Source organism: Mytilus trossulus, chromosome 11 (genome assembly GCF_036588685.1).
Source record: "Mytilus trossulus isolate FHL-02 chromosome 11, PNRI_Mtr1.1.1.hap1, whole genome shotgun sequence".
In the NCBI taxonomy this organism is placed as follows: Eukaryota; Metazoa; Mollusca; class Bivalvia; order Mytilida; family Mytilidae; genus Mytilus; species Mytilus trossulus.
In genome coordinates this window covers 71,130,761-71,156,967 of record NC_086383.1, presented here as the reverse complement: position 1 = coordinate 71,156,967, position 26,207 = coordinate 71,130,761, and the positions used below count along the sequence as shown (strand labels likewise).

Here is a 26,207-nt window from a genome sequence, read left to right as displayed (position 1 = left end):
GATTTATTATGCAAATTTCACTATTCTCTACCTTTCGAATTTCACCTTTGTTTTACTCGTGTATAAAATAAATGCACCTACTTGTTTCTATGTTTCTTTCAAATGGTTGTCCTGTGATTTTTCTCTTCTTTTTTCTCTCTGTTATTTAGTGTGTGACGACTTGACTGTATCTTTGCTATGTCTTTTTAATCTGTCGACAGCACGCGAGGTGAATCAACCCGAAACAATACAGTGACGTCACATGTGACTACTGTGATGAACAAAAACAAGGATGGATGGACGGACAGTGGTACAAAAGTAAGAAAAAGTTATTTCTCTGATAACAGGTATCGCGTGAATTGTAGGTTCACGGTATAGGTTTTTTTCTCTCATTTTTGAAGATCATCTATACAGTTGTCTATAATTGCTTACATCCACTTCATTTGAACTATGGTGGATAGTTGTCTCATTGGCAATCATACCACATCTCCTTCCTTATTTTCATATTGAAATGACAGCACCTTAACGACACACACAAACATAGCCTACTAGTATATACGTACATGGGAGACTGAGAAAATCTGTGCTTATTGGAAAATGATAAAAAAAAAAAAAATCTTTAAGGTATGCTATGACTAAGCTTAAAATATAAGGTAGATAGGGAGTAGGAAGCACACATATTCTTTTTTTTATTTGGCCTTAATGAAGAAGAAAACCACACACACAGCATATTACATCTTGTACTAACATCCATTAAACGCTATGCTAATATGTCTTCAAAAGAGAACCCTATTATATATCCCCCCTTTTTTCTCCGGATTTTGTTTTTTTGGAAAAAGGGGGAGGGGCTGGCGGTTTAGTTCAATACAGTGGGAAAATGTTTTGCCCAAAGTCCAATGGTTCACACTGATGTGTTTTTGTCCTTCCGTCTCTTTTTAATCGTCCGTGTCACGGGATGCTGCTTCACCCGTTACCGGTTCTGGGTTCACTTGCATAGCTTATATAGGTATAATGCATATGTATAGCTAGAGTCTTCACTGTGACACACATTCCCCTTTTTGAGGGGAAATAAATGAACTTTTGTAATTGTCCATTAAGATACAAATGATATGTACCACTTTCGAATTATAAAACTACAAAAATCTTCGTGTTTTGTTTTTGTTTTTGTTTGTATCGAAACTTTCAGGCGGCCAGGCCACTTTGAGCTCTGATCATCGGTTATTGATAATAAAATTAATTAAATATATTTTGTTGAAAAATATGGTATATTCTATAAGACATATTCGAGTTTTTGACTTGAAAGTGCGCAAATTGTACATGAAAATGGAAATAAAAGCGAATGTGCATCATACAGAACAGTTGTTCAGTGCCTGAGATCCACTGAAAACAAAGTCGCTCTCTGAAAAGTTCCCAACGCTAAATTAAATAAAAAGATGTTTCAAATTCGTATTCTAGATATTGGGTTTGTTCATTCGAATCTTGAATGTTTGCGAAATTTCGCTCGGGTTGAATAAAAATGTTATTTGAAGTTTTAGTAAAAATCTGCAATTAAACAATGGCGCGTGAACTTTTTGTGTGTTTCCCTCTAGCTGGAAACAAACTTATTACGAGGAGGAACATGCTTCCAGTGAATAAAAACGGAAAGAAACCTAGAGAGAAATGATTTTTCTTCCGCTGTACAATTTTACGACGATAGAATATTTGTGTAATGAGAAAAACTCGTAAATTTTCTGTCAACATACCTGCGAAGACAATTCAGTCGGTTCTACTTTAACTATTAATATCTTTTTACTGTGTACATCGAAAAATACACAGTTTATCTAACATGCAAGATTAATGACTGTTGAGCAATTTGGTATGCTATATGTGAATGTTTTTGATAGAATTATACTATAAATTATCATAAAAGTCTTCGAAGAAGCACATAATCATTTTACCGAGATCGCGTAATGGATTTTACAAGTTATTTTTAAGGGTGTCTTCGTCGAGGTCCGCGTTCGTCTGTTATAAATAAACGAGGCCTGGAATGGCGTTATTTTCAAATCGTTATTCGTAGTATAAACTTCGTAAAGGATAATATTTTGAATCATTCAAAATGGCAGACGCAACAGCAGCACCAGCAGTAGCACCAGCTAAATCACCAAAGAAAAAGGCAGCAGCCAAGCCAAAGAAGCCTTCCGCACATCCTAAATACAGCGAGATGATTGGAAAAGCCATCGCCGCTTTGAAAGAACGTGGAGGTTCCTCAAGGCAAGCAATTCTGAAGTACATCATGGCCAACTTCAACGTCGGAAAAGATGCCAAGTCAGTAAATGCTCATTTAAAACTTGCACTCAGAGCCGGAGTTAAGAACAACAGTTTGAAGCAGTCCAAGGGAACTGGAGCATCCGGCTCTTTCAGAATTGGAGAGGCTAAAGTGGTTAAAAAGAAGCCAGCAAAGGCAAAAAAAGCAGCCAAACCTAAGGCCGCCAAGCCTAAGAAGGCAAAGACCACACCCAAGAAAAAGAAGCCAGCAGCAAAGAAACCAGCTGGAGAGAAAAAGGCGGCCAAACCAAAAGCAAAAAAACCAGCAGCAAAGAAAGCAGCCAAGCCAAAGAAGCCAGCAGCCAAGTCACCAGCCAAAAAGAAGGCAGCCAAACCAAAAGCCAAGAAGACACCAAAGAAGAAGTAAACTGTTCCAGACTTCAGTCTGCAGAGGCTATTCAGCCACCAAAAGCCCTTTTAAGGGCTACCCAATTTATTCAAAAAGAATCTACAATTGTTGTACATTAGTTATCAAACTAAATCTAGCTGAGCCCTACTTTCTCTGAACTTTGCACTGGTCTCTGAAATATTTTTTTGGTCAAATTATTTCCATTGTTTGTTTTATTTCACTCCTTATGACTATACTATTTCTAACACCTAAATATGCAGCTGTTGTTTTGGATATTTTTTGTGTAGTTAGGCACCATTAAAGTTATATCAGTGTATTTTCACGCACTTGTTAGAACTGAATAAAACTTTTTCTAATCAGTTTTCGTTAGAATGACAATCTACGAAAATAGGAAGTCATGCTAGGGTTTTATTGTGCTCTTTTTTTAGGGGGAAGGGGGTCAAAATCACACAGCTAACCTTCAACCGAAAAATCATTTTTGTCATTATATGAGTTTTTCCATTTCTCTCTTCTTCTTCGTGTTCAACTTGACTGACATTTTTAGTTGGACTTTTTCTACACGTATGCAAAGTCAAAGGTTGGCTCACTATTTCATATCAACTAGTCAATGGGGAGGTAACTCTGAAATTAAACTCAGTACTTTTTTTCAGTACTATATAAATAAACTGTTAAAATGTACACAATACAAAAGATGTATAACGTATCGTCAAAATCAGATTAGTAGCAAATGAATGCAGTGACGTTTGTCTGTTATATATTTATTTTTTTATTTATTATTTGTCAAAATTACTACAATAATATTGTGTATTAAAATTTAGAAGGAAACTCTAAAGTACGGAGGTTTTTGTTCAACATTTAACAGTTCTGCAATTATTTTGTCATTTTATTACCTGCGATTTATTATGCAAATTTCACTATTCTCTACCTTTCGAATTTCACCTTTGTTTTACTCGTGTATAAAATAAATGCACCTACTTGTTTCTATGTTTCTTTCAAATGGTTGTCCTGTGATTTTTCTCTTCTTTTTTCTCTCTGTTATTTAGTGTGTGACGACTTGACTGTATCTTTGCTATGTCTTTTTAATCTGTCGACAGCACGCGAGGTGAATCAACCCGAAACAATACAGTGACGTCACATGTGACTACTGTGATGAACAAAAACAAGGATGGATGGACGGACAGTGGTACAAAAGTAAGAAAAAGTTATTTCTCTGATAACAGGTATCGCGTGAATTGTAGGTTCACGGTATAGGTTTTTTTCTCTCATTTTTGAAGATCATCTATACAGTTGTCTATAATTGCTTACATCCACTTCATTTGAACTATGGTGGATAGTTGTCTCATTGGCAATCATACCACATCTCCTTCCTTATTTTCATATTGAAATGACAGCACCTTAACGACACACACAAACATAGCCTACTAGTATATACGTACATGGGAGACTGAGAAAATCTGTGCTTATTGGAAAATGATAAAAAAAAAAAAAATCTTTAAGGTATGCTATGACTAAGCTTAAAATATAAGGTAGATAGGGAGTAGGAAGCACACATATTCTTTTTTTTATTTGGCCTTAATGAAGAAGAAAACCACACACACAGCATATTACATCTTGTACTAACATCCATTAAACGCTATGCTAATATGTCTTCAAAAGAGAACCCTATTATATATCCCCCCTTTTTTCTCCGGATTTTGTTTTTTTGGAAAAAGGGGGAGGGGCTGGCGGTTTAGTTCAATACAGTGGGAAAATGTTTTGCCCAAAGTCCAATGGTTCACACTGATGTGTTTTTGTCCTTCCGTCTCTTTTTAATCGTCCGTGTCACGGGATGCTGCTTCACCCGTTACCGGTTCTGGGTTCACTTGCATAGCTTATATAGGTATAATGCATATGTATAGCTAGAGTCTTCACTGTGACACACATTCCCCTTTTTGAGGGGAAATAAATGAACTTTTGTAATTGTCCATTAAGATACAAATGATATGTACCACTTTCGAATTATAAAACTACAAAAATCTTCGTGTTTTGTTTTTGTTTTTGTTTGTATCGAAACTTTCAGGCGGCCAGGCCACTTTGAGCTCTGATCATCGGTTATTGATAATAAAATTAATTAAATATATTTTGTTGAAAAATATGGTATATTCTATAAGACATATTCGAGTTTTTGACTTGAAAGTGCGCAAATTGTACATGAAAATGGAAATAAAAGCGAATGTGCATCATACAGAACAGTTGTTCAGTGCCTGAGATCCACTGAAAACAAAGTCGCTCTCTGAAAAGTTCCCAACGCTAAATTAAATAAAAAGATGTTTCAAATTCGTATTCTAGATATTGGGTTTGTTCATTCGAATCTTGAATGTTTGCGAAATTTCGCTCGGGTTGAATAAAAATGTTATTTGAAGTTTTAGTAAAAATCTGCAATTAAACAATGGCGCGTGAACTTTTTGTGTGTTTCCCTCTAGCTGGAAACAAACTTATTACGAGGAGGAACATGCTTCCAGTGAATAAAAACGGAAAGAAACCTAGAGAGAAATGATTTTTCTTCCGCTGTACAATTTTACGACGATAGAATATTTGTGTAATGAGAAAAACTCGTAAATTTTCTGTCAACATACCTGCGAAGACAATTCAGTCGGTTCTACTTTAACTATTAATATCTTTTTACTGTGTACATCGAAAAATACACAGTTTATCTAACATGCAAGATTAATGACTGTTGAGCAATTTGGTATGCTATATGTGAATGTTTTTGATAGAATTATACTATAAATTATCATAAAAGTCTTCGAAGAAGCACATAATCATTTTACCGAGATCGCGTAATGGATTTTACAAGTTATTTTTAAGGGTGTCTTCGTCGAGGTCCGCGTTCGTCTGTTATAAATAAACGAGGCCTGGAATGGCGTTATTTTCAAATCGTTATTCGTAGTATAAACTTCGTAAAGGATAATATTTTGAATCATTCAAAATGGCAGACGCAACAGCAGCACCAGCAGTAGCACCAGCTAAATCACCAAAGAAAAAGGCAGCAGCCAAGCCAAAGAAGCCTTCCGCACATCCTAAATACAGCGAGATGATTGGAAAAGCCATCGCCGCTTTGAAAGAACGTGGAGGTTCCTCAAGGCAAGCAATTCTGAAGTACATCATGGCCAACTTCAACGTCGGAAAAGATGCCAAGTCAGTAAATGCTCATTTAAAACTTGCACTCAGAGCCGGAGTTAAGAACAACAGTTTGAAGCAGTCCAAGGGAACTGGAGCATCCGGCTCTTTCAGAATTGGAGAGGCTAAAGTGGTTAAAAAGAAGCCAGCAAAGGCAAAAAAAGCAGCCAAACCTAAGGCCGCCAAGCCTAAGAAGGCAAAGACCACACCCAAGAAAAAGAAGCCAGCAGCAAAGAAACCAGCTGGAGAGAAAAAGGCGGCCAAACCAAAAGCAAAAAAACCAGCAGCAAAGAAAGCAGCCAAGCCAAAGAAGCCAGCAGCCAAGTCACCAGCCAAAAAGAAGGCAGCCAAACCAAAAGCCAAGAAGACACCAAAGAAGAAGTAAACTGTTCCAGACTTCAGTCTGCAGAGGCTATTCAGCCACCAAAAGCCCTTTTAAGGGCTACCCAATTTATTCAAAAAGAATCTACAATTGTTGTACATTAGTTATCAAACTAAATCTAGCTGAGCCCTACTTTCTCTGAACTTTGCACTGGTCTCTGAAATATTTTTTTGGTCAAATTATTTCCATTGTTTGTTTTATTTCACTCCTTATGACTATACTATTTCTAACACCTAAATATGCAGCTGTTGTTTTGGATATTTTTTGTGTAGTTAGGCACCATTAAAGTTATATCAGTGTATTTTCACGCACTTGTTAGAACTGAATAAAACTTTTTCTAATCAGTTTTCGTTAGAATGACAATCTACGAAAATAGGAAGTCATGCTAGGGTTTTATTGTGCTCTTTTTTTAGGGGGAAGGGGGTCAAAATCACACAGCTAACCTTCAACCGAAAAATCATTTTTGTCATTATATGAGTTTTTCCATTTCTCTCTTCTTCTTCGTGTTCAACTTGACTGACATTTTTAGTTGGACTTTTTCTACACGTATGCAAAGTCAAAGGTTGGCTCACTATTTCATATCAACTAGTCAATGGGGAGGTAACTCTGAAATTAAACTCAGTACTTTTTTTCAGTACTATATAAATAAACTGTTAAAATGTACACAATACAAAAGATGTATAACGTATCGTCAAAATCAGATTAGTAGCAAATGAATGCAGTGACGTTTGTCTGTTATATATTTATTTTTTTATTTATTATTTGTCAAAATTACTACAATAATATTGTGTATTAAAATTTAGAAGGAAACTCTAAAGTACGGAGGTTTTTGTTCAACATTTAACAGTTCTGCAATTATTTTGTCATTTTATTACCTGCGATTTATTATGCAAATTTCACTATTCTCTACCTTTCGAATTTCACCTTTGTTTTACTCGTGTATAAAATAAATGCACCTACTTGTTTCTATGTTTCTTTCAAATGGTTGTCCTGTGATTTTTCTCTTCTTTTTTCTCTCTGTTATTTAGTGTGTGACGACTTGACTGTATCTTTGCTATGTCTTTTTAATCTGTCGACAGCACGCGAGGTGAATCAACCCGAAACAATACAGTGACGTCACATGTGACTACTGTGATGAACAAAAACAAGGATGGATGGACGGACAGTGGTACAAAAGTAAGAAAAAGTTATTTCTCTGATAACAGGTATCGCGTGAATTGTAGGTTCACGGTATAGGTTTTTTTCTCTCATTTTTGAAGATCATCTATACAGTTGTCTATAATTGCTTACATCCACTTCATTTGAACTATGGTGGATAGTTGTCTCATTGGCAATCATACCACATCTCCTTCCTTATTTTCATATTGAAATGACAGCACCTTAACGACACACACAAACATAGCCTACTAGTATATACGTACATGGGAGACTGAGAAAATCTGTGCTTATTGGAAAATGATAAAAAAAAAAAAAATCTTTAAGGTATGCTATGACTAAGCTTAAAATATAAGGTAGATAGGGAGTAGGAAGCACACATATTCTTTTTTTTATTTGGCCTTAATGAAGAAGAAAACCACACACACAGCATATTACATCTTGTACTAACATCCATTAAACGCTATGCTAATATGTCTTCAAAAGAGAACCCTATTATATATCCCCCCTTTTTTCTCCGGATTTTGTTTTTTTGGAAAAAGGGGGAGGGGCTGGCGGTTTAGTTCAATACAGTGGGAAAATGTTTTGCCCAAAGTCCAATGGTTCACACTGATGTGTTTTTGTCCTTCCGTCTCTTTTTAATCGTCCGTGTCACGGGATGCTGCTTCACCCGTTACCGGTTCTGGGTTCACTTGCATAGCTTATATAGGTATAATGCATATGTATAGCTAGAGTCTTCACTGTGACACACATTCCCCTTTTTGAGGGGAAATAAATGAACTTTTGTAATTGTCCATTAAGATACAAATGATATGTACCACTTTCGAATTATAAAACTACAAAAATCTTCGTGTTTTGTTTTTGTTTTTGTTTGTATCGAAACTTTCAGGCGGCCAGGCCACTTTGAGCTCTGATCATCGGTTATTGATAATAAAATTAATTAAATATATTTTGTTGAAAAATATGGTATATTCTATAAGACATATTCGAGTTTTTGACTTGAAAGTGCGCAAATTGTACATGAAAATGGAAATAAAAGCGAATGTGCATCATACAGAACAGTTGTTCAGTGCCTGAGATCCACTGAAAACAAAGTCGCTCTCTGAAAAGTTCCCAACGCTAAATTAAATAAAAAGATGTTTCAAATTCGTATTCTAGATATTGGGTTTGTTCATTCGAATCTTGAATGTTTGCGAAATTTCGCTCGGGTTGAATAAAAATGTTATTTGAAGTTTTAGTAAAAATCTGCAATTAAACAATGGCGCGTGAACTTTTTGTGTGTTTCCCTCTAGCTGGAAACAAACTTATTACGAGGAGGAACATGCTTCCAGTGAATAAAAACGGAAAGAAACCTAGAGAGAAATGATTTTTCTTCCGCTGTACAATTTTACGACGATAGAATATTTGTGTAATGAGAAAAACTCGTAAATTTTCTGTCAACATACCTGCGAAGACAATTCAGTCGGTTCTACTTTAACTATTAATATCTTTTTACTGTGTACATCGAAAAATACACAGTTTATCTAACATGCAAGATTAATGACTGTTGAGCAATTTGGTATGCTATATGTGAATGTTTTTGATAGAATTATACTATAAATTATCATAAAAGTCTTCGAAGAAGCACATAATCATTTTACCGAGATCGCGTAATGGATTTTACAAGTTATTTTTAAGGGTGTCTTCGTCGAGGTCCGCGTTCGTCTGTTATAAATAAACGAGGCCTGGAATGGCGTTATTTTCAAATCGTTATTCGTAGTATAAACTTCGTAAAGGATAATATTTTGAATCATTCAAAATGGCAGACGCAACAGCAGCACCAGCAGTAGCACCAGCTAAATCACCAAAGAAAAAGGCAGCAGCCAAGCCAAAGAAGCCTTCCGCACATCCTAAATACAGCGAGATGATTGGAAAAGCCATCGCCGCTTTGAAAGAACGTGGAGGTTCCTCAAGGCAAGCAATTCTGAAGTACATCATGGCCAACTTCAACGTCGGAAAAGATGCCAAGTCAGTAAATGCTCATTTAAAACTTGCACTCAGAGCCGGAGTTAAGAACAACAGTTTGAAGCAGTCCAAGGGAACTGGAGCATCCGGCTCTTTCAGAATTGGAGAGGCTAAAGTGGTTAAAAAGAAGCCAGCAAAGGCAAAAAAAGCAGCCAAACCTAAGGCCGCCAAGCCTAAGAAGGCAAAGACCACACCCAAGAAAAAGAAGCCAGCAGCAAAGAAACCAGCTGGAGAGAAAAAGGCGGCCAAACCAAAAGCAAAAAAACCAGCAGCAAAGAAAGCAGCCAAGCCAAAGAAGCCAGCAGCCAAGTCACCAGCCAAAAAGAAGGCAGCCAAACCAAAAGCCAAGAAGACACCAAAGAAGAAGTAAACTGTTCCAGACTTCAGTCTGCAGAGGCTATTCAGCCACCAAAAGCCCTTTTAAGGGCTACCCAATTTATTCAAAAAGAATCTACAATTGTTGTACATTAGTTATCAAACTAAATCTAGCTGAGCCCTACTTTCTCTGAACTTTGCACTGGTCTCTGAAATATTTTTTTGGTCAAATTATTTCCATTGTTTGTTTTATTTCACTCCTTATGACTATACTATTTCTAACACCTAAATATGCAGCTGTTGTTTTGGATATTTTTTGTGTAGTTAGGCACCATTAAAGTTATATCAGTGTATTTTCACGCACTTGTTAGAACTGAATAAAACTTTTTCTAATCAGTTTTCGTTAGAATGACAATCTACGAAAATAGGAAGTCATGCTAGGGTTTTATTGTGCTCTTTTTTTAGGGGGAAGGGGGTCAAAATCACACAGCTAACCTTCAACCGAAAAATCATTTTTGTCATTATATGAGTTTTTCCATTTCTCTCTTCTTCTTCGTGTTCAACTTGACTGACATTTTTAGTTGGACTTTTTCTACACGTATGCAAAGTCAAAGGTTGGCTCACTATTTCATATCAACTAGTCAATGGGGAGGTAACTCTGAAATTAAACTCAGTACTTTTTTTCAGTACTATATAAATAAACTGTTAAAATGTACACAATACAAAAGATGTATAACGTATCGTCAAAATCAGATTAGTAGCAAATGAATGCAGTGACGTTTGTCTGTTATATATTTATTTTTTTATTTATTATTTGTCAAAATTACTACAATAATATTGTGTATTAAAATTTAGAAGGAAACTCTAAAGTACGGAGGTTTTTGTTCAACATTTAACAGTTCTGCAATTATTTTGTCATTTTATTACCTGCGATTTATTATGCAAATTTCACTATTCTCTACCTTTCGAATTTCACCTTTGTTTTACTCGTGTATAAAATAAATGCACCTACTTGTTTCTATGTTTCTTTCAAATGGTTGTCCTGTGATTTTTCTCTTCTTTTTTCTCTCTGTTATTTAGTGTGTGACGACTTGACTGTATCTTTGCTATGTCTTTTTAATCTGTCGACAGCACGCGAGGTGAATCAACCCGAAACAATACAGTGACGTCACATGTGACTACTGTGATGAACAAAAACAAGGATGGATGGACGGACAGTGGTACAAAAGTAAGAAAAAGTTATTTCTCTGATAACAGGTATCGCGTGAATTGTAGGTTCACGGTATAGGTTTTTTTCTCTCATTTTTGAAGATCATCTATACAGTTGTCTATAATTGCTTACATCCACTTCATTTGAACTATGGTGGATAGTTGTCTCATTGGCAATCATACCACATCTCCTTCCTTATTTTCATATTGAAATGACAGCACCTTAACGACACACACAAACATAGCCTACTAGTATATACGTACATGGGAGACTGAGAAAATCTGTGCTTATTGGAAAATGATAAAAAAAAAAAAAATCTTTAAGGTATGCTATGACTAAGCTTAAAATATAAGGTAGATAGGGAGTAGGAAGCACACATATTCTTTTTTTTATTTGGCCTTAATGAAGAAGAAAACCACACACACAGCATATTACATCTTGTACTAACATCCATTAAACGCTATGCTAATATGTCTTCAAAAGAGAACCCTATTATATATCCCCCCTTTTTTCTCCGGATTTTGTTTTTTTGGAAAAAGGGGGAGGGGCTGGCGGTTTAGTTCAATACAGTGGGAAAATGTTTTGCCCAAAGTCCAATGGTTCACACTGATGTGTTTTTGTCCTTCCGTCTCTTTTTAATCGTCCGTGTCACGGGATGCTGCTTCACCCGTTACCGGTTCTGGGTTCACTTGCATAGCTTATATAGGTATAATGCATATGTATAGCTAGAGTCTTCACTGTGACACACATTCCCCTTTTTGAGGGGAAATAAATGAACTTTTGTAATTGTCCATTAAGATACAAATGATATGTACCACTTTCGAATTATAAAACTACAAAAATCTTCGTGTTTTGTTTTTGTTTTTGTTTGTATCGAAACTTTCAGGCGGCCAGGCCACTTTGAGCTCTGATCATCGGTTATTGATAATAAAATTAATTAAATATATTTTGTTGAAAAATATGGTATATTCTATAAGACATATTCGAGTTTTTGACTTGAAAGTGCGCAAATTGTACATGAAAATGGAAATAAAAGCGAATGTGCATCATACAGAACAGTTGTTCAGTGCCTGAGATCCACTGAAAACAAAGTCGCTCTCTGAAAAGTTCCCAACGCTAAATTAAATAAAAAGATGTTTCAAATTCGTATTCTAGATATTGGGTTTGTTCATTCGAATCTTGAATGTTTGCGAAATTTCGCTCGGGTTGAATAAAAATGTTATTTGAAGTTTTAGTAAAAATCTGCAATTAAACAATGGCGCGTGAACTTTTTGTGTGTTTCCCTCTAGCTGGAAACAAACTTATTACGAGGAGGAACATGCTTCCAGTGAATAAAAACGGAAAGAAACCTAGAGAGAAATGATTTTTCTTCCGCTGTACAATTTTACGACGATAGAATATTTGTGTAATGAGAAAAACTCGTAAATTTTCTGTCAACATACCTGCGAAGACAATTCAGTCGGTTCTACTTTAACTATTAATATCTTTTTACTGTGTACATCGAAAAATACACAGTTTATCTAACATGCAAGATTAATGACTGTTGAGCAATTTGGTATGCTATATGTGAATGTTTTTGATAGAATTATACTATAAATTATCATAAAAGTCTTCGAAGAAGCACATAATCATTTTACCGAGATCGCGTAATGGATTTTACAAGTTATTTTTAAGGGTGTCTTCGTCGAGGTCCGCGTTCGTCTGTTATAAATAAACGAGGCCTGGAATGGCGTTATTTTCAAATCGTTATTCGTAGTATAAACTTCGTAAAGGATAATATTTTGAATCATTCAAAATGGCAGACGCAACAGCAGCACCAGCAGTAGCACCAGCTAAATCACCAAAGAAAAAGGCAGCAGCCAAGCCAAAGAAGCCTTCCGCACATCCTAAATACAGCGAGATGATTGGAAAAGCCATCGCCGCTTTGAAAGAACGTGGAGGTTCCTCAAGGCAAGCAATTCTGAAGTACATCATGGCCAACTTCAACGTCGGAAAAGATGCCAAGTCAGTAAATGCTCATTTAAAACTTGCACTCAGAGCCGGAGTTAAGAACAACAGTTTGAAGCAGTCCAAGGGAACTGGAGCATCCGGCTCTTTCAGAATTGGAGAGGCTAAAGTGGTTAAAAAGAAGCCAGCAAAGGCAAAAAAAGCAGCCAAACCTAAGGCCGCCAAGCCTAAGAAGGCAAAGACCACACCCAAGAAAAAGAAGCCAGCAGCAAAGAAACCAGCTGGAGAGAAAAAGGCGGCCAAACCAAAAGCAAAAAAACCAGCAGCAAAGAAAGCAGCCAAGCCAAAGAAGCCAGCAGCCAAGTCACCAGCCAAAAAGAAGGCAGCCAAACCAAAAGCCAAGAAGACACCAAAGAAGAAGTAAACTGTTCCAGACTTCAGTCTGCAGAGGCTATTCAGCCACCAAAAGCCCTTTTAAGGGCTACCCAATTTATTCAAAAAGAATCTACAATTGTTGTACATTAGTTATCAAACTAAATCTAGCTGAGCCCTACTTTCTCTGAACTTTGCACTGGTCTCTGAAATATTTTTTTGGTCAAATTATTTCCATTGTTTGTTTTATTTCACTCCTTATGACTATACTATTTCTAACACCTAAATATGCAGCTGTTGTTTTGGATATTTTTTGTGTAGTTAGGCACCATTAAAGTTATATCAGTGTATTTTCACGCACTTGTTAGAACTGAATAAAACTTTTTCTAATCAGTTTTCGTTAGAATGACAATCTACGAAAATAGGAAGTCATGCTAGGGTTTTATTGTGCTCTTTTTTTAGGGGGAAGGGGGTCAAAATCACACAGCTAACCTTCAACCGAAAAATCATTTTTGTCATTATATGAGTTTTTCCATTTCTCTCTTCTTCTTCGTGTTCAACTTGACTGACATTTTTAGTTGGACTTTTTCTACACGTATGCAAAGTCAAAGGTTGGCTCACTATTTCATATCAACTAGTCAATGGGGAGGTAACTCTGAAATTAAACTCAGTACTTTTTTTCAGTACTATATAAATAAACTGTTAAAATGTACACAATACAAAAGATGTATAACGTATCGTCAAAATCAGATTAGTAGCAAATGAATGCAGTGACGTTTGTCTGTTATATATTTATTTTTTTATTTATTATTTGTCAAAATTACTACAATAATATTGTGTATTAAAATTTAGAAGGAAACTCTAAAGTACGGAGGTTTTTGTTCAACATTTAACAGTTCTGCAATTATTTTGTCATTTTATTACCTGCGATTTATTATGCAAATTTCACTATTCTCTACCTTTCGAATTTCACCTTTGTTTTACTCGTGTATAAAATAAATGCACCTACTTGTTTCTATGTTTCTTTCAAATGGTTGTCCTGTGATTTTTCTCTTCTTTTTTCTCTCTGTTATTTAGTGTGTGACGACTTGACTGTATCTTTGCTATGTCTTTTTAATCTGTCGACAGCACGCGAGGTGAATCAACCCGAAACAATACAGTGACGTCACATGTGACTACTGTGATGAACAAAAACAAGGATGGATGGACGGACAGTGGTACAAAAGTAAGAAAAAGTTATTTCTCTGATAACAGGTATCGCGTGAATTGTAGGTTCACGGTATAGGTTTTTTTCTCTCATTTTTGAAGATCATCTATACAGTTGTCTATAATTGCTTACATCCACTTCATTTGAACTATGGTGGATAGTTGTCTCATTGGCAATCATACCACATCTCCTTCCTTATTTTCATATTGAAATGACAGCACCTTAACGACACACACAAACATAGCCTACTAGTATATACGTACATGGGAGACTGAGAAAATCTGTGCTTATTGGAAAATGATAAAAAAAAAAAAAATCTTTAAGGTATGCTATGACTAAGCTTAAAATATAAGGTAGATAGGGAGTAGGAAGCACACATATTCTTTTTTTTATTTGGCCTTAATGAAGAAGAAAACCACACACACAGCATATTACATCTTGTACTAACATCCATTAAACGCTATGCTAATATGTCTTCAAAAGAGAACCCTATTATATATCCCCCCTTTTTTCTCCGGATTTTGTTTTTTTGGAAAAAGGGGGAGGGGCTGGCGGTTTAGTTCAATACAGTGGGAAAATGTTTTGCCCAAAGTCCAATGGTTCACACTGATGTGTTTTTGTCCTTCCGTCTCTTTTTAATCGTCCGTGTCACGGGATGCTGCTTCACCCGTTACCGGTTCTGGGTTCACTTGCATAGCTTATATAGGTATAATGCATATGTATAGCTAGAGTCTTCACTGTGACACACATTCCCCTTTTTGAGGGGAAATAAATGAACTTTTGTAATTGTCCATTAAGATACAAATGATATGTACCACTTTCGAATTATAAAACTACAAAAATCTTCGTGTTTTGTTTTTGTTTTTGTTTGTATCGAAACTTTCAGGCGGCCAGGCCACTTTGAGCTCTGATCATCGGTTATTGATAATAAAATTAATTAAATATATTTTGTTGAAAAATATGGTATATTCTATAAGACATATTCGAGTTTTTGACTTGAAAGTTCGCAAATTGTACATGAAAATGGAAATAAAAGCGAATGTGCATCATACAGAACAGTTGTTCAGTGCCTGAGATCCACTGAAAACAAAGTCGCTCTCTGAAAAGTTCCCAACGCTAAATTAAATAAAAAGATGTTTCAAATTCGTATTCTAGATATTGGGTTTGTTCATTCGAATCTTGAATGTTTGCGAAATTTCGCTCGGGTTGAATAAAAATGTTATTTGAAGTTTTAGTAAAAATCTGCAATTAAACAATGGCGCGTGAACTTTTTGTGTGTTTCCCTCTAGCTGGAAACAAACTTATTACGAGGAGGAACATGCTTCCAGTGAATAAAAACGGAAAGAAACCTAGAGAGAAATGATTTTTCTTCCGCTGTACAATTTTACGACGATAGAATATTTGTGTAATGAGAAAAACTCGTAAATTTTCTGTCAACATACCTGCGAAGACAATTCAGTCGGTTCTACTTTAACTATTAATATCTTTTTACTGTGTACATCGAAAAATACACAGTTTATCTAACATGCAAGATTAATGACTGTTGAGCAATTTGGTATGCTATATGTGAATGTTTTTGATAGAATTATACTATAAATTATCATAAAAGTCTTCGAAGAAGCACATAATCATTTTACCGAGATCGCGTAATGGATTTTACAAGTTATTTTTAAGGGTGTCTTCGTCGAGGTCCGCGTTCGTCTGTTATAAATAAACGAGGCCTGGAATGGCGTTATTTTCAAATCGTTATTCGTAGTATAAACTTCGTAAAGGATAATATTTTGAATCATTCAAAATGGCAGACGCAACAGCAGCACCAGCAGTAGCACCAGCTAAATCACCAAAGAAAAAGGCAGCAGCCAAGCCAAAGAAGCCTTCCGCACATCCTAAATACAGCGAGATGATTGGAAAAGCCATCGCCGCTTTGAAAGAACGTGGAGGTTCCTCAAGGCAAGCAATTCTGAAGTACATCATGGCCAACTTCAACGTCGGAAAAGATGCCAAGTCAGTAAATGCTCATTTAAAACTTGCACTCAGAGCCGGAGTTAAGAACAACAGTTTGAAGCAGTCCAAGGGAACTGGAGCATCCGGCTCTTTCAGAATTGGAGAGGCTAAAGTGGTTAAAAAGAAGCCAGCAAAGGCAAAAAAAGCAGCCAAACCTAAGGCCGCCAAGCCTAAGAAGGCAAAGACCACACCCAAGAAAAAGAAGCCAGCAGCAAAGAAACCAGCTGGAGAGAAAAAGGCGGCCAAACCAAAAGCAAAAAAACCAGCAGCAAAGAAAGCAGCCAAGCCAAAGAAGCCAGCAGCCAAGTCACCAGCCAAAAAGAAGGCAGCCAAACCAAAAGCCAAGAAGACACCAAAGAAGAAGTAAACTGTTCCAGACTTCAGTCTGCAGAGGCTATTCAGCCACCAAAAGCCCTTTTAAGGGCTACCCAATTTATTCAAAAAGAATCTACAATTGTTGTACATTAGTTATCAAACTAAATCTAGCTGAGCCCTACTTTCTCTGAACTTTGCACTGGTCTCTGAAATATTTTTTTGGTCAAATTATTTCCATTGTTTGTTTTATTTCACTCCTTATGACTATACTATTTCTAACACCTAAATATGCAGCTGTTGTTTTGGATATTTTTTGTGTAGTTAGGCACCATTAAAGTTATATCAGTGTATTTTCACGCACTTGTTAGAACTGAATAAAACTTTTTCTAATCAGTTTTCGTTAGAATGACAATCTACGAAAATAGGAAGTCATGCTAGGGTTTTATTGTGCTCTTTTTTTAGGGGGAAGGGGGTCAAAATCACACAGCTAACCTTCAACCGAAAAATCATTTTTGTCATTATATGAGTTTTTCCATTTCTCTCTTCTTCTTCGTGTTCAACTTGACTGACATTTTTAGTTGGACTTTTTCTACACGTATGCAAAGTCAAAGGTTGGCTCACTATTTCATATCAACTAGTCAATGGGGAGGTAACTCTGAAATTAAACTCAGTACTTTTTTTCAGTACTATATAAATAAACTGTTAAAATGTACACAATACAAAAGATGTATAACGTATCGTCAAAATCAGATTAGTAGCAAATGAATGCAGTGACGTTTGTCTGTTATATATTTATTTTTTTATTTATTATTTGTCAAAATTACTACAATAATATTGTGTATTAAAATTTAGAAGGAAACTCTAAAGTACGGAGGTTTTTGTTCAACATTTAACAGTTCTGCAATTATTTTGTCATTTTATTACCTGCGATTTATTATGCAAATTTCACTATTCTCTACCTTTCGAATTTCACCTTTGTTTTACTCGTGTATAAAATAAATGCACCTACTTGTTTCTATGTTTCTTTCAAATGGTTGTCCTGTGATTTTTCTCTTCTTTTTTCTCTCTGTTATTTAGTGTGTGACGACTTGACTGTATCTTTGCTATGTCTTTTTAATCTGTCGACAGCACGCGAGGTGAATCAACCCGAAACAATACAGTGACGTCACATGTGACTACTGTGATGAACAAAAACAAGGATGGATGGACGGACAGTGGTACAAAAGTAAGAAAAAGTTATTTCTCTGATAACAGGTATCGCGTGAATTGTAGGTTCACGGTATAGGTTTTTTTCTCTCATTTTTGAAGATCATCTATACAGTTGTCTATAATTGCTTACATCCACTTCATTTGAACTATGGTGGATAGTTGTCTCATTGGCAATCATACCACATCTCCTTCCTTATTTTCATATTGAAATGACAGCACCTTAACGACACACACAAACATAGCCTACTAGTATATACGTACATGGGAGACTGAGAAAATCTGTGCTTATTGGAAAATGATAAAAAAAAAAAAATCTTTAAGGTATGCTATGACTAAGCTTAAAATATAAGGTAGATAGGGAGTAGGAAGCACACATATTCTTTTTTTTATTTGGCCTTAATGAAGAAGAAAACCACACACACAGCATATTACATCTTGTACTAACATCCATTAAACGCTATGCTAATATGTCTTCAAAAGAGAACCCTATTATATATCCCCCCTTTTTTCTCCGGATTTTGTTTTTTTGGAAAAAGGGGGAGGGGCTGGCGGTTTAGTTCAATACAGTGGGAAAATGTTTTGCCCAAAGTCCAATGGTTCACACTGATGTGTTTTTGTCCTTCCGTCTCTTTTTAATCGTCCGTGTCACGGGATGCTGCTTCACCCGTTACCGGTTCTGGGTTCACTTGCATAGCTTATATAGGTATAATGCATATGTATAGCTAGAGTCTTCACTGTGACACACATTCCCCTTTTTGAGGGGAAATAAATGAACTTTTGTAATTGTCCATTAAGATACAAATGATATGTACCACTTTCGAATTATAAAACTACAAAAATCTTCGTGTTTTGTTTTTGTTTTTGTTTGTATCGAAACTTTCAGGCGGCCAGGCCACTTTGAGCTCTGATCATCGGTTATTGATAATAAAATTAATTAAATATATTTTGTTGAAAAATATGGTATATTCTATAAGACATATTCGAGTTTTTGACTTGAAAGTGCGCAAATTGTACATGAAAATGGAAATAAAAGCGAATGTGCATCATACAGAACAGTTGTTCAGTGCCTGAGATCCACTGAAAACAAAGTCGCTCTCTGAAAAGTTCCCAACGCTAAATTAAATAAAAAGATGTTTCAAATTCGTATTCTAGATATTGGGTTTGTTCATTCGAATCTTGAATGTTTGCGAAATTTCGCTCGGGTTGAATAAAAATGTTATTTGAAGTTTTAGTAAAAATCTGCAATTAAACAATGGCGCGTGAACTTTTTGTGTGTTTCCCTCTAGCTGGAAACAAACTTATTACGAGGAGGAACATGCTTCCAGTGAATAAAAACGGAAAGAAACCTAGAGAGAAATGATTTTTCTTCCGCTGTACAATTTTACGACGATAGAATATTTGTGTAATGAGAAAAACTCGTAAATTTTCTGTCAACATACCTGCGAAGACAATTCAGTCGGTTCTACTTTAACTATTAATATCTTTTTACTGTGTACATCGAAAAATACACAGTTTATCTAACATGCAAGATTAATGACTGTTGAGCAATTTGGTATGCTATATGTGAATGTTTTTGATAGAATTATACTATAAATTATCATAAAAGTCTTCGAAGAAGCACATAATCATTTTACCGAGATCGCGTAATGGATTTTACAAGTTATTTTTAAGGGTGTCTTCGTCGAGGTCCGCGTTCGTCTGTTATAAATAAACGAGGCCTGGAATGGCGTTATTTTCAAATCGTTATTCGTAGTATAAACTTCGTAAAGGATAATATTTTGAATCATTCAAAATGGCAGACGCAACAGCAGCACCAGCAGTAGCACCAGCTAAATCACCAAAGAAAAAGGCAGCAGCCAAGCCAAAGAAGCCTTCCGCACATCCTAAATACAGCGAGATGATTGGAAAAGCCATCGCCGCTTTGAAAGAACGTGGAGGTTCCTCAAGGCAAGCAATTCTGAAGTACATCATGGCCAACTTCAACGTCGGAAAAGATGCCAAGTCAGTAAATGCTCATTTAAAACTTGCACTCAGAGCCGGAGTTAAGAACAACAGTTTGAAGCAGTCCAAGGGAACTGGAGCATCCGGCTCTTTCAGAATTGGAGAGGCTAAAGTGGTTAAAAAGAAGCCAGCAAAGGCAAAAAAAGCAGCCAAACCTAAGGCCGCCAAGCCTAAGAAGGCAAAGACCACACCCAAGAAAAAGAAGCCAGCAGCAAAGAAACCAGCTGGAGAGAAAAAGGCGGCCAAACCAAAAGCAAAAAAACCAGCAGCAAAGAAAGCAGCCAAGCCAAAGAAGCCAGCAGCCAAGTCACCAGCCAAAAAGAAGGCAGCCAAACCAAAAGCCAAGAAGACACCAAAGAAGAAGTAAACTGTTCCAGACTTCAGTCTGCAGAGGCTATTCAGCCACCAAAAGCCCTTTTAAGGGCTACCCAATTTATTCAAAAAGAATCTACAATTGTTGTACATTAGTTATCAAACTAAATCTAGCTGAGCCCTACTTTCTCTGAACTTTGCACTGGTCTCTGAAATATTTTTTTGGTCAAATTATTTCCATTGTTTGTTTTATTTCACTCCTTATGACTATACTATTTCTAACACCTAAATATGCAGCTGTTGTTTTGGATATTTTTTGTGTAGTTAGGCACCATTAAAGTTATATCAGTGTATTTTCACGCACTTGTTAGAACTGAATAAAACTTTTTCTAATCAGTTTTCGTTAGAATGACAATCTACGAAAATAGGAAGTCATGCTAGGGTTTTATTGTGCTCTTTTTTTAGGGGGAAGGGGGTCAAAATCACACAGCTAACCTTCAACCGAAAAATCATTTTTGTCATTATATGAGTTTTTCCATTTCTCTCTTCTTCTTCGTGTTCAACTTGACTGACATTTTTAGTTGGACTTTTTCTACACGTATGCAAAGTCAAAGGTTGGCTCACTATTTCATATCAACTAGTCAATGGGGAGGTAACTCTGAAATTAAACTCAGTACTTTTTTTCAGTACTATATAAATAAACTGTTAAAATGTACACAATACAAAAGATGTATAACGTATCGTCAAAATCAGATTAGTAGCAAATGAATGCAGTGACGTTTGTCTGTTATATATTTATTTTTTTATTTATTATTTGTCAAAATTACTACAATAATATTGTGTATTAAAATTTAGAAGGAAACTCTAAAGTACGGAGGTTTTTGTTCAACATTTAACAGTTCTGCAATTATTTTGTCATTTTATTACCTGCGATTTATTATGCAAATTTCACTATTCTCTACCTTTCGAATTTCACCTTTGTTTTACTCGTGTATAAAATAAATGCACCTACTTGTTTCTATGTTTCTTTCAAATGGTTGTCCTGTGATTTTTCTCTTCTTTTTTCTCTCTGTTATTTAGTGTGTGACGACTTGACTGTATCTTTGCTATGTCTTTTTAATCTGTCGACAGCACGCGAGGTGAATCAACCCGAAACAATACAGTGACGTCACATGTGACTACTGTGATGAACAAAAACAAGGATGGATGGACGGACAGTGGTACAAAAGTAAGAAAAAGTTATTTCTCTGATAACAGGTATCGCGTGAATTGTAGGTTCACGGTATAGGTTTTTTTCTCTCATTTTTGAAGATCATCTATACAGTTGTCTATAATTGCTTACATCCACTTCATTTGAACTATGGTGGATAGTTGTCTCATTGGCAATCATACCACATCTCCTTCCTTATTTTCATATTGAAATGACAGCACCTTAACGACACACACAAACATAGCCTACTAGTATATACGTACATGGGAGACTGAGAAAATCTGTGCTTATTGGAAAATGATAAAAAAAAAAAAAATCTTTAAGGTATGCTATGACTAAGCTTAAAATATAAGGTAGATAGGGAGTAGGAAGCACACATATTCTTTTTTTTATTTGGCCTTAATGAAGAAGAAAACCACACACACAGCATATTACATCTTGTACTAACATCCATTAAACGCTATGCTAATATGTCTTCAAAAGAGAACCCTATTATATATCCCCCCTTTTTTCTCCGGATTTTGTTTTTTTGGAAAAAGGGGGAGGGGCTGGCGGTTTAGTTCAATACAGTGGGAAAATGTTTTGCCCAAAGTCCAATGGTTCACACTGATGTGTTTTTGTCCTTCCGTCTCTTTTTAATCGTCCGTGTCACGGGATGCTGCTTCACCCGTTACCGGTTCTGGGTTCACTTGCATAGCTTATATAGGTATAATGCATATGTATAGCTAGAGTCTTCACTGTGACACACATTCCCCTTTTTGAGGGGAAATAAATGAACTTTTGTAATTGTCCATTAAGATACAAATGATATGTACCACTTTCGAATTATAAAACTACAAAAATCTTCGTGTTTTGTTTTTGTTTTTGTTTGTATCGAAACTTTCAGGCGGCCAGGCCACTTTGAGCTCTGATCATCGGTTATTGATAATAAAATTAATTAAATATATTTTGTTGAAAAATATGGTATATTCTATAAGACATATTCGAGTTTTTGACTTGAAAGTGCGCAAATTGTACATGAAAATGGAAATAAAAGCGAATGTGCATCATACAGAACAGTTGTTCAGTGCCTGAGATCCACTGAAAACAAAGTCGCTCTCTGAAAAGTTCCCAACGCTAAATTAAATAAAAAGATGTTTCAAATTCGTATTCTAGATATTGGGTTTGTTCATTCGAATCTTGAATGTTTGCGAAATTTCGCTCGGGTTGAATAAAAATGTTATTTGAAGTTTTAGTAAAAATCTGCAATTAAACAATGGCGCGTGAACTTTTTGTGTGTTTCCCTCTAGCTGGAAACAAACTTATTACGAGGAGGAACATGCTTCCAGTGAATAAAAACGGAAAGAAACCTAGAGAGAAATGATTTTTCTTCCGCTGTACAATTTTACGACGATAGAATATTTGTGTAATGAGAAAAACTCGTAAATTTTCTGTCAACATACCTGCGAAGACAATTCAGTCGGTTCTACTTTAACTATTAATATCTTTTTACTGTGTACATCGAAAAATACACAGTTTATCTAACATGCAAGATTAATGACTGTTGAGCAATTTGGTATGCTATATGTGAATGTTTTTGATAGAATTATACTATAAATTATCATAAAAGTCTTCGAAGAAGCACATAATCATTTTACCGAGATCGCGTAATGGATTTTACAAGTTATTTTTAAGGGTGTCTTCGTCGAGGTCCGCGTTCGTCTGTTATAAATAAACGAGGCCTGGAATGGCGTTATTTTCAAATCGTTATTCGTAGTATAAACTTCGTAAAGGATAATATTTTGAATCATTCAAAATGGCAGACGCAACAGCAGCACCAGCAGTAGCACCAGCTAAATCACCAAAGAAAAAGGCAGCAGCCAAGCCAAAGAAGCCTTCCGCACATCCTAAATACAGCGAGATGATTGGAAAAGCCATCGCCGCTTTGAAAGAACGTGGAGGTTCCTCAAGGCAAGCAATTCTGAAGTACATCATGGCCAACTTCAACGTCGGAAAAGATGCCAAGTCAGTAAATGCTCATTTAAAACTTGCACTCAGAGCCGGAGTTAAGAACAACAGTTTGAAGCAGTCCAAGGGAACTGGAGCATCCGGCTCTTTCAGAATTGGAGAGGCTAAAGTGGTTAAAAAGAAGCCAGCAAAGGCAAAAAAAGCAGCCAAACCTAAGGCCGCCAAGCCTAAGAAGGCAAAGACCACACCCAAGAAAAAGAAGCCAGCAGCAAAGAAACCAGCTGGAGAGAAAAAGGCGGCCAAACCAAAAGCAAAAAAACCAGCAGCAAAGAAAGCAGCCAAGCCAAAGAAGCCAGCAGCCAAGTCACCAGCCAAAAAGAAGGCAGCCAAACCAAAAGCCAAGAAGACACCAAAGAAGAAGTAAACTGTTCCAGACTTCAGTCTGCAGAGGCTATTCAGCCACCAAAAGCCCTTTTAAGGGCTACCCAATTTATTCAAAAAGAATCTACAATTGTTGTACATTAGTTATCAAACTAAATCTAGCTGAGCCCTACTTTCTCTGAACTTTGCACTGGTCTCTGAAATATTTTTTTGGTCAAATTATTTCCATTGTTTGTTTTATTTCACTCCTTATGACTATACTATTTCTAACACCTAAATATGCAGCTGTTGTTTTGGATATTTTTTGTGTAGTTAGGCACCATTAAAGTTATATCAGTGTATTTTCACGCACTTGTTAGAACTGAATAAAACTTTTTCTAATCAGTTTTCGTTAGAATGACAATCTACGAAAATAGGAAGTCATGCTAGGGTTTTATTGTGCTCTTTTTTTAGGGGGAAGGGGGTCAAAATCACACAGCTAACCTTCAACCGAAAAATCATTTTTGTCATTATATGAGTTTTTCCATTTCTCTCTTCTTCTTCGTGTTCAACTTGACTGACATTTTTAGTTGGACTTTTTCTACACGTATGCAAAGTCAAAGGTTGGCTCACTATTTCATATCAACTAGTCAATGGGGAGGTAACTCTGAAATTAAACTCAGTACTTTTTTTCAGTACTATATAAATAAACTGTTAAAATGTACACAATACAAAAGATGTATAACGTATCGTCAAAATCAGATTAGTAGCAAATGAATGCAGTGACGTTTGTCTGTTATATATTTATTTTTTTATTTATTATTTGTCAAAATTACTACAATAATATTGTGTATTAAAATTTAGAAGGAAACTCTAAAGTACGGAGGTTTTTGTTCAACATTTAACAGTTCTGCAATTATTTTGTCATTTTATTACCTGCGATTTATTATGCAAATTTCACTATTCTCTACCTTTCGAATTTCACCTTTGTTTTACTCGTGTATAAAATAAATGCACCTACTTGTTTCTATGTTTCTTTCAAATGGTTGTCCTGTGATTTTTCTCTTCTTTTTTCTCTCTGTTATTTAGTGTGTGACGACTTGACTGTATCTTTGCTATGTCTTTTTAATCTGTCGACAGCACGCGAGGTGAATCAACCCGAAACAATACAGTGACGTCACATGTGACTACTGTGATGAACAAAAACAAGGATGGATGGACGGACAGTGGTACAAAAGTAAGAAAAAGTTATTTCTCTGATAACAGGTATCGCGTGAATTGTAGGTTCACGGTATAGGTTTTTTTCTCTCATTTTTGAAGATCATCTATACAGTTGTCTATAATTGCTTACATCCACTTCATTTGAACTATGGTGGATAGTTGTCTCATTGGCAATCATACCACATCTCCTTCCTTATTTTCATATTGAAATGACAGCACCTTAACGACACACACAAACATAGCCTACTAGTATATACGTACATGGGAGACTGAGAAAATCTGTGCTTATTGGAAAATGATAAAAAAAAAAAAAATCTTTAAGGTATGCTATGACTAAGCTTAAAATATAAGGTAGATAGGGAGTAGGAAGCACACATATTCTTTTTTTTATTTGGCCTTAATGAAGAAGAAAACCACACACACAGCATATTACATCTTGTACTAACATCCATTAAACGCTATGCTAATATGTCTTCAAAAGAGAACCCTATTATATATCCCCCCTTTTTTCTCCGGATTTTGTTTTTTTGGAAAAAGGGGGAGGGGCTGGCGGTTTAGTTCAATACAGTGGGAAAATGTTTTGCCCAAAGTCCAATGGTTCACACTGATGTGTTTTTGTCCTTCCGTCTCTTTTTAATCGTCCGTGTCACGGGATGCTGCTTCACCCGTTACCGGTTCTGGGTTCACTTGCATAGCTTATATAGGTATAATGCATATGTATAGCTAGAGTCTTCACTGTGACACACATTCCCCTTTTTGAGGGGAAATAAATGAACTTTTGTAATTGTCCATTAAGATACAAATGATATGTACCACTTTCGAATTATAAAACTACAAAAATCTTCGTGTTTTGTTTTTGTTTTTGTTTGTATCGAAACTTTCAGGCGGCCAGGCCACTTTGAGCTCTGATCATCGGTTATTGATAATAAAATTAATTAAATATATTTTGTTGAAAAATATGGTATATTCTATAAGACATATTCGAGTTTTTGACTTGAAAGTGCGCAAATTGTACATGAAAATGGAAATAAAAGCGAATGTGCATCATACAGAACAGTTGTTCAGTGCCTGAGATCCACTGAAAACAAAGTCGCTCTCTGAAAAGTTCCCAACGCTAAATTAAATAAAAAGATGTTCAAATTCGTATTCTAGATATTGGGTTTGTTCATTCGAATCTTGAATGTTTGCGAAATTTCGCTCGGGTTGAATAAAAATGTTATTTGAAGTTTTAGTAAAAATCTGCAA

General features: G+C 35.8%; 7 protein-coding genes across 7 annotated transcripts; all 7 read left to right on the top strand.

Annotated features, from left to right (window-relative positions):
* The first annotated feature begins 2,074 nt into the window (after window positions 1–2,074).
* Window positions 2,075–3,738, top strand: LOC134690283 (histone H1-delta-like). The gene is made up of 2 exons (XM_063550259.1): window positions 2,075–2,536; window positions 3,727–3,738. Exons 1-2 carry the CDS (start codon window positions 2,075–2,077, stop codon window positions 3,736–3,738), a joined length of 474 nt encoding a protein of 157 aa, XP_063406329.1.
* Window positions 3,739–5,600: 1,862 nt separating this feature from the next.
* On the top strand, window positions 5,601–7,264 carry LOC134690281 (histone H1-delta-like). The gene is made up of 2 exons (XM_063550258.1): window positions 5,601–6,062; window positions 7,253–7,264. The coding sequence occupies exons 1-2, from the start codon at window positions 5,601–5,603 to the stop codon at window positions 7,262–7,264; spliced, it is 474 nt and encodes a 157-aa protein (XP_063406328.1).
* A 1,862-nt stretch (window positions 7,265–9,126) lies between these two features.
* On the top strand, window positions 9,127–9,826 carry LOC134691618 (histone H1-delta-like). Its single transcript, XM_063552185.1, has one exon. It carries the CDS (start codon window positions 9,127–9,129, stop codon window positions 9,700–9,702), a length of 576 nt encoding a protein of 191 aa, XP_063408255.1. The 3' UTR covers window positions 9,703–9,826.
* Window positions 9,827–12,652: 2,826 nt separating this feature from the next.
* On the top strand, window positions 12,653–13,352 carry LOC134691620 (histone H1-delta-like). Its single transcript, XM_063552187.1, has one exon. The coding sequence runs from the start codon at window positions 12,653–12,655 to the stop codon at window positions 13,226–13,228; it is 576 nt and encodes a 191-aa protein (XP_063408257.1). The 3' UTR covers window positions 13,229–13,352.
* Window positions 13,353–16,178: 2,826 nt separating this feature from the next.
* On the top strand, window positions 16,179–16,878 carry LOC134691619 (histone H1-delta-like). The gene has a single exon (XM_063552186.1). It carries the CDS (start codon window positions 16,179–16,181, stop codon window positions 16,752–16,754), a length of 576 nt encoding a protein of 191 aa, XP_063408256.1. The 3' UTR covers window positions 16,755–16,878.
* A 2,825-nt stretch (window positions 16,879–19,703) lies between these two features.
* On the top strand, window positions 19,704–20,403 carry LOC134691617 (histone H1-delta-like). The gene has a single exon (XM_063552184.1). It carries the CDS (start codon window positions 19,704–19,706, stop codon window positions 20,277–20,279), a length of 576 nt encoding a protein of 191 aa, XP_063408254.1. The 3' UTR covers window positions 20,280–20,403.
* Window positions 20,404–23,229: 2,826 nt separating this feature from the next.
* LOC134691621 (histone H1-delta-like) lies at window positions 23,230–23,929 on the top strand. Its single transcript, XM_063552188.1, has one exon. It carries the CDS (start codon window positions 23,230–23,232, stop codon window positions 23,803–23,805), a length of 576 nt encoding a protein of 191 aa, XP_063408258.1. The 3' UTR covers window positions 23,806–23,929.
* The last annotated feature ends 2,278 nt before the right edge of the window (window positions 23,930–26,207 follow it).